This window comes from Pelobates fuscus, chromosome 10 (genome assembly GCF_036172605.1).
Source record: "Pelobates fuscus isolate aPelFus1 chromosome 10, aPelFus1.pri, whole genome shotgun sequence".
In the NCBI taxonomy this organism is placed as follows: Eukaryota; Metazoa; Chordata; class Amphibia; order Anura; family Pelobatidae; genus Pelobates; species Pelobates fuscus.
The window spans coordinates 134,495,778-134,504,503 of NC_086326.1; the positions used below are offsets into that span (position 1 = coordinate 134,495,778).

The 8,726-nt window shown below is 36.5% G+C and overlaps 1 protein-coding gene across 4 annotated transcripts in view; it reads left to right on the forward strand.

Annotated features, from left to right (window-relative positions):
* Nucleotides 1-7,733, forward strand: part of CCSER2 (coiled-coil serine rich protein 2) — a 198,945-nt gene extending 191,212 nt beyond the window's left edge. For 2 of the 4 annotated variants that reach the window (XM_063435387.1, XM_063435386.1), the window contains exon 10: nt 5,958-7,733. In XM_063435387.1, the coding sequence (XP_063291457.1) occupies nt 5,958-7,046 (1,089 nt within the window). In that variant the 3' untranslated portion in view covers nt 7,047-7,733. The remainder of the gene's footprint in view (nt 1-5,957) is intronic. The other 2 variants (XM_063435389.1, XM_063435388.1) reach the window with 2 other exon arrangements.
* The last annotated feature ends 993 nt before the right edge of the window (nt 7,734-8,726 follow it).

Here is an 8,726-nt window from a genome sequence, read left to right on the forward strand (position 1 = left end):
ATTTTATGTTTATTTTTAAAAAAATGGAGAAAAGGTTTAGCATTTTTGACTAGCCTAATTCTGACCTCTAAGCCACTGTGTCCTATTTTTCTATCAATACTGTGAATAGTACCACTCATACAAAGAAAAAGATGGTCGTAATCACAGCTAATACATATTCTATTTATTTTTTAAATCCCTGGGAGCAGTTTACATGTCCGGACTTACTGCCACTAGTTTTTACTGTGGTTACAGGCAGGCGCTCCAAGATGCACGCAAAATGACAAGTCACATCATCTGCTCCCAGAACCCAGAATGCCTAGAACAGGGATAAGCAACCTTTGGCACTCCAGATGTTGTGGACTACATCCCCCATAATGCTCTTACCCACATAATGCTGGCAAAGCATCATGGTAGGTGTAGTCCAAAACATCTGCAGTGCCGAAGGTTGCCTATGCCTGGCCTAGAACATACATAGATTGCTTCATGCTGATTTGCCATGATGGCCATTTTCCTAGAAGCCACAACTGTATTGAGAAGAAAATCAAGCTTAAAAACTCCATGGACATGTTGGTGCTGGGTAGATTTATTATTAAGGTTGTGCATGTTGAACCTGTCACACATTGATGGAAACCCTTCCAAGACTGTCTGGTTCAATGCAAAAACGCCCTTATTCGAGTCTTCTAATTAATTTTAAAGTTTTAGAGTTAATTTTCCGAGTCTAAGTAGTTGCATTTTATTCTCCATAGAGATACTCTTTTGAGTCTTTTTTCTTTTTTTTTCTTTTTTTACATTTTCTTTTTTCATTCAGTCTGTTATCACGCAGGCAACATGACAATATAAGACATCTGCTTCTGTTCTGCCAATTTAAAGCAGTAGTTATTTATCTGCCAAATAAATAACTACTGCTTTAAAAAGGTTTTATCCCTTTGCATTAACCCTACCTGCAACTGGCAGAGACACTTCTTAAGTCTTCTCTTCCTCTTTTTCCTCTGGCTTTCCTGCCACATCGTGACATAGTTTTGTAGCTCGAGCATTTACAGTATTCCCTTCCAGCAGATCTTCATTGTGGTGCTCCCAATTGTTGTGCTCCCTCACATTTATCCTGTTATTTGGTTGCTATCTAAATGGTGGATATGACCTCTTATCACTGTCGATGTGTAGGAGGACTTCACTGAAGATATGTCTCAATAATATATTGAGATCTTCGGTTTACCTTTATAGCTGGCCTGTCCAACAGTGTTGGGTTTCTTTCATGCCTGTTCTTGATGCTTTACTCCAGTTTTACCACTAAAGGTTTTCATTTAGAATTACCAACGCAAAGGATGGCTACTTTGGACTAAAAGGGGGCATTGCCTTGGCTTGGACATTATGGAAAGTCATTTTCGCGTAAGGTCTCTTTTGTAAACATGCAATTAAAGATACCAGCATCTAGCACAAAGCTTGCCACAACCACATATCTTAAGTTCTTCATACGGTAGTTTCTGGATATCTGTTTCTTCACTAAGGGAACACTCCAGTTCCTTAAAGCACTGTCTGTTAGTTTATGTGCTTTAAAGGTTACTACATGTCCCAGAAGATTATTTTATAAAACTGCTGAAGTGAAATTCCCTTTGTAAAAACTTGTGGCCGTCAAGCAGAGTACCTGGAGGCTTCCTGCCTCATCCGGTTTTAACTGTTCAAAGTGGAAATCCATACTTCTCATAAGGAAGTATTGTAGATGTCTCAATTCTTCTATAGAAAAAGCATCTAATTAGACACAAGTCATAAAGAAGATTGAAGTTGCAGTGAGGAGAGTCTTGTGGAGCGGATATAAATTAGTTCAATTGACTTTAATTTAGTGATAAGAAATGTGAAGTTCTTTTAATAATGCTTCTGGAATGGGTCTTCTAATCCATGAAAAGCTTTAGACGCAAGCTGAACTTGCCAGAACTACATTTCTCCTAGTGGGAACTTGGTGGTTTTGACATCTTCAGCAAGCTGACACTGGGGGTGACTAGCCAGTAGCCCCAAACATTGAATAGATGTTGTATGTAGGTGAAGCAATCTGCAGTCCTGGAAGTAGAGGTTGTCATAACCCTGCAATGTAAACATTGCAGTTTCTCTGAAAGTGTAATGTCTTACACTGCAGGATTATGGGCATATGAAGTAGTCATGGTGCCTATAGTGTCCTTTTAAAGTGAATTTTAGCTTTAGATTGAGGTTAGAATTTCTACTTTTTTTTTTTTTTTAAACATTTAAGTAATTTCCCCTTTTTTATGACTTCATTAATGTAGTCGGTGGTCATCTATTTTTTTTTTTTTTTTTTTTTATATCCGTTGAGCTTCAAACCTTAAAGTGATTCTTTCACCTCAAACGAGCCAAATGTGTTTCCTCTTCTCTTCCTTTTTCATAATCAGTTCTTCTTTTGCGAATTTCTGGTCTATTTCTCTCTAAAACATAAGGCAAAAGATGGAGCTAAAGGCAAGCTGTATGGTAATGGTACTTGCCTTAAGCTCCACAGTCAAGGTTTGTCAAGCTTAAGAAAAATACATAAAACAAAGTAGTACGTACACTGACTTATGTCTTAAAGAGAAATAGATCAGAAGAGAACAGATTCTGAGAAAAAGAGAGCATATGAGAAAGGTAAGTTTGAGTTATTATTTTAAAGTATGTGTTGGGTATTTTAGGCAAGTAAATTATTTTTTATAATTTTTATATTTATATATATATATATATATACACATACACATACACATTTTACTCTTGGCATTTATTTATTTTTTTGCAAGTGTAATTGTAATAATTTTGGTGCCAAAATTAGAGAACCCAGTAATCTAGAGTTTAAGGGACATGCACGCACGTACGTCTATGTATAATTGGAGTGTTCCTTTTTACATGACCAAGAGGACAGAATATCCCTTTTTGATCCCTACGGAAGTGAGCACAACAAATGTTTCCTGACTAATTTACCACCTTAGTGAAATTGTTCCCACCTTCTCTGGGAAGAAAGAGCATTTAAACAGCTTCTTTTTTCCCTTTTGTAAACTCTGTCGTATGTTATATGGAAGACACATTTTACACATGAAAGTTAACGGTGTTGAAATTGCATTCTGCCTGCAGCTCAAACTTGGAAACTGAGCTTGAAAATTGCCTGCTGGACTACGCTGTGTTTGTCATGACTGTCTGCCAGCGTGGTTTATTAATGTGGAAGAATAGAAAGCTTGTGTCATGATTGATCTGGTTTCTACGGCACAAACTTTGTTCTGTTTCCACAAATATGCTGATAATTGGAGCATCATAGCAGATTTGCTAAAACGCTTTCACGCTGAATTACTTCTTTATGGGATCATTGTTTGCATGCCGTTCTCTTTTGCCCATTTCTTTGCCATTTAATCGATTGCAATTCATTTGGAAGGAATGATGTACAGTAAAATTGAAATTGTCTGTTTTGTGCATGAAAAAGTCATTTTTCTATTGGCCTTTTATTTGATATCAGAATAAGTTCAATGCTATTAAAGTAAAATAAATCAATAAAATCGTATACCAAATATTCCCCTTGGAATTCTAAACTCTCACTTTTTTGGAACCAGATCCTAAATGTAATCCATGTCTCGAAGGCGCGCTGCTGAATGTTAAAGCCCTGGCTTGTGACTGGTTCTAATAAGGATTTAACGACGAGCTAATAAGAATGCAGAGACCAAAATATCCATTTAGTGAACATGTAGTGGTAAAGGGCCCTTTGTAGTGATTCAATATGTGCTGCCCTTAAATGGATGCTCCAGGCGATATTCATCCATTTGGTTTTATTACACACTATGTAGTGCTTTAAAACCATTTGAAAGGCTTGCGTTTACTGCAAATCTCATACTTTTCAGCTTCAGCAATTACTTACTGCCAAACAAGGAGTTTATTCGGCCAGTCATAATACTAGTTTCAATTTCTGCTGCGGTTATTTTATAGGCAGTACTTTGCAGCTTCTACAGTTGGATCCCAGCAAAATGTCAGCGTTCTAATGAAGCAATCTAACAGCTGCACTACAACTCCTAGAACCATAAACCATAACTTCACGGTTTATTCATGAAGCTGAAATAAACTATAGATTAGTTAAAGCAAACACTATAGGGTCCAGAACACAGACATGTATTCCTGATCCTATAATGTTAAAACCACCAAAAAACAACAACGTTTCAGTCTGCTGCTGCTAGGTCTGCCCCTGATCTGGCTGTGTGGCTGACCTCATCAGAAGTGGTGTTATGAGCCAATCACAATGCTTTCCCACAGGTAAGCATTGGATTGGCTGAGCTTGTCAAGGAGGCAGAGCCAGCACAAGCCAAACACAGCACTGTCCAATCAGCATCTCCTCATCAATGCATCTTTATGAGCAAACTTGTGTCTCCATGCAGAGGGTGGAGATACTAAATGTGAGTCACACTGTGCAGCACTGCCTCAGGAAGCACCTCTAGTAGCCATCTGAGGAGTGGCCAGTGGAGTTATCCCCAGGTTGTAATGTAAACACTGTATTCCCTAAAGAGAAGTGTCCCTTTAAACAAAAAGCATAATTAGCTGTAACCCAACTGACAAGTTGCTAGTAATGTGTGGGTGCCTGAAGTTGCCACTTTAAGAACAACTATTGTAGCGTCCTCTAATTTCTACCAGACGCCTCCATGACCATTCTGTTTTTCCAGTTACCAGAGATTCTTGCTGGCATTTTGCTGCTATGAACTTGAGTTTGTAAAATGCTGATTGCCTCTGCAGCGATTCTGTAACTGATTAATTGCTGTCAAGCTATATTTATTTATTTATTTATAAAATATTTTACCAGGATGCTTACATTGAGATTTCTCTCGGTTTTAAGTATTTAACGAATGAGCTTAAATAAACCAGTGTTTAGCCTTCAGTAACTCTTTTTATAGGCAAAATGAAAGTTAAATGAAATAAGGTTACAATTTATCAAAACATTTTTTTTCAATTAAAGCATTTTGGAGCTTTTGCTGACCTCTCCACTGCATGAGCAAAAATATTATCAAATGAATATCTATCATAACAATCACTTTATCACTCTTTGCTATGCTACTAAGGCTGGATTTAAATTGTTTTGTTTGTTTTTGCATTTATCTGTGTTTGGAAAAAATCGTTTTGTATAGTATTCACAAGATGGTGCAAAGTACCATAAGTCAGAACATTTTCTCTTAAGCACTTGGCTGGGACATCTCCACAAACTTTGCTGACAATTTTCTAACCCCATATTTTTAGAGAGTGCAGTTTATTATCCATGAGTCAATGAGAAGACTAGGGAAATGTGTGATGTCATTATGGCACCGCCTCTAAAACTGTAATCCGCATATTATTCTGAGTAATAATTACGCTTTTTATTGCAACGTTTTTCTTTGCTGCAGAATAGTGTTTTATCTCAACAGGTTTATTAGGCTTTTAGTGGCACAATAAAACGTATTGCTACTGAACCATTTTCTTTGTGTGTATAAATAACGATCTGTTTAAAAGTGCAGAGGGCAAACTTTGGCAGTTGGATCACAACACTGGAAATTCACAGATAAGTAGCCAGTCTTAAAACTGTGGTCAAAGTTGATCCACATTTATGAGGTGACAATCAGAACGTTAAAGGAAAACTTTGCACATGATTGCAATCTTCCACCAAGTTTGAAAGGTGGTCTGTGGACTGCATTGAAGTCACTGAAAAATTTGAATCCAGCCCAACAATGAATCCATTTAAGAGCAAATAAAAAATAAATAAATATATATATATTGTTGTTGTTGTTGCTATTTTGTTATTCTGTTTAAAAACAACAAAAAATAAAACCTAAATTCAGTTTAAAATAGGATAACGCTTTGTTTGTAATATGGACTTAAAATGTGTTTGTTGTAGTTTGTCATGTTTCTTCATTCTATGTGTTTTGTCAGCAATATATTGGCTACACTTTTGTCTACGATGTATTTGATATCAGATGTAAATGTTGCTTATTTTTGTTTTTGTCCAGCCTCCAATACTACAGTGTTCCAGCAACATCCTCCATTCCTCAGACCACCATTCGGAAAAATTAATAATACCGGAACATACAGAGGACCCAAGTGAGCATGAAGAAAAAATGCAGTTCTCACCTCCATGCAACAAGAATGGCATTGATGGAAATATATTTAACGTCTCTGAAAATGAGCTGAGTGCTCTGCTGAGTACGCAATTGAAGATAAAAGATGTGGAAGATAATCCCAAAGAGGTTACAAGAGAAGATGAAACTTCTGCAAGTCTGACCAAGGCTGCTAATAGCAAAGACTTGGGTCATCAACAACTTAATTCTGTTTTTTCAGCACATCTCCCAGTTGATACAATAAAAGATCCACCGTCCAAGTTAAAGGTTAAAAAGTCATCAGCTGGGCAAGTTCCTAGGCCAAAGACATTGCAGCTCTTCAAATCCAAATCACCAAATAGCTTGGTACATCAAGAAGTGGCCAGTTCTTCAGCTTCTCCGAGTAGTTACCTGCCTTGTAAAGACTCTCAAAAACCAACTTTGACTACCAGTCATTGTTTGGTACAATCAGAAAATGGTTCCCAATCTGTGGTACAAAAAAGCCAACAGCTAACACCAATTGATTGCACTGCAGTTCGTCCACCCGTACATGTACCACGTGACACTGTCTCAGGATCACTCGCAACATTATTAGACAATACAGATTCAGTCAAAACCGTTCTAAATAAACCAGACACAATACCGCCAAAGCAATGTCCACCATCACAAGTAGGTAACTCAAAATTAGCTCCTGCTGGATCATCTCTATTCAACCATCAGGCTCCAGCTGTGGAACCCTCAAAGCCGGCAGTCAAACAAACCCTCAAAGCTTCCATGCTACGACCACCTGGTAATTTTGTCTCTAAACTCAAGAAACCTGTTAGTCCTAAACTTGATGCTGTACCCCCGCAGGCAGTATCACATGAACATCCCAAACCCACATTAAAAACTTCTTCAATCATTCCCAGGCCACTTTCCTCTAAAAAAGAAGAATCCATTGAGAGTTCATCCCCAAAGAAGCAATCACGTCTTCCTCAACCAAATGCATTAAGAAAGCAATAACACATAATGTGATATGCATTAAAGGATTTAACGAAAGCTTGTCTCTTGTTCTGACACTTGCGTAATTTTAAGTACTTTAATGCAAATTCATGAGTTATTGTTCCATAGTCGTTCAGGAAGTTCAGTTTTTGCTTTTAAGTTGGATATATCTTTATTAAGAGTCCTGGCCTAGCCTTGGGGGAAAAAAAGAGAGTAAAGCACTGTAGAAAACCATTTTAATGCCTTTTTTTTTTTTTGCCTTTTTTTCCCATCACAATCAAAGAGAAGTGTGTGTCATTGCATTTTCAGTTATTTTGCAAGTCATAATTTAATGGTGATCTCAATTCAATTGGTTGGTGAAATAATGATTTACTAATATAACTCTCACTTGTTATGAATGTCAAATAATCTTAATATGTTAATAATCTGTTCCTGTCAGATATTTATTACAGCGTTCCATGCACTGCCTAGCTTTTTGTTTTAAGCTATAATGAGAATATACCAATCTTCTCTATATCATCTATTTATAAGTAATGTATATTTTATTGCAATTTATAAATATTTTTCGTAAGAGCTATGCAAGTATATATATGACCTATTTATCAAAGTATTTGAGGACATTCAGTGTATTTATTTAAATTCATTTAAAATAATGCATTAACATATTAGTGTTTTCAGCTAGGCCGATTCGGTGCAGTACCATTTTTTTTTTTTGTCCATTTACACTGAAACCAATAATAAACTAATTCAATAATTTTAGTAATTATGTTAATGTTTATTTCCTTCCGACATCCACACGCACACACCATTGGACTGGGAGACACTGATGAAGATTGCAGGTTAGTTACTTAGGTAGCTGTAATCTAGGAAGTAAGCACAATGAGCACAGGAACGGTTATGACAATTATTGGGAATTTGAAGTGGGCTCAAAGTGAATGTGAAAAGTGAGACCAAAGCCGTCATACTGGGAGTTTAGCGGACTTCGAGAATGTTTCCAATTTGGCTTTATCGGCCTAAAATTTGAAATTCACTATGAACTCCTGCAGTTCTCATGTTAGTGAATAACTCCCGAGGTTCTTGTTTTCAGAGCATTGTTTTACACTATTTTAAGGTGAAGCAGTGACGGAAAGAGCCTTATTGGACTAGTAATGTTAAATAAATAAAAAGAAATGTAAAAATAAAAGATACATGAATGTGGCCTCTATAAGTACACAACCACTTCTGGATCCTAATAAATGTCTTTTTTGTTTGTTTTTTTTTTTAAGAAAACCAAGTTAGTGTAGAAGAATATTTTATAATCATGGTATTTCAGATCTCATCTACAGGAAAGGGTGGCAGTATGGAATGAAGTACCCTTTAAAAAAAGTTAAAAAAACAGACTACCTTGACACATTGCAACAATCACAGCAACTCTATTGTTTAGGAGTCCAGCATCATAAACGATCCCATAAAACATAAATTATAGAGAGGTACTTCTGAAAATGGTCATCCTCTAAAATCCCAAATGTCACGCAGTACGTGACACCTATAAATAGAAGTTTTGTGTCTGGGGGAAAAAAGGTTAATAAAATACACTTTTTAAAAAACTCAGTCTTAAAGGATTTTGTTTGCCTGCATTCTGTTGGCTTGGTAACTTTGCTTCTTATAAAAAAATGTAGATTTGCACATACAAAGGAATTTTAATTCCTAATTTAATATGCT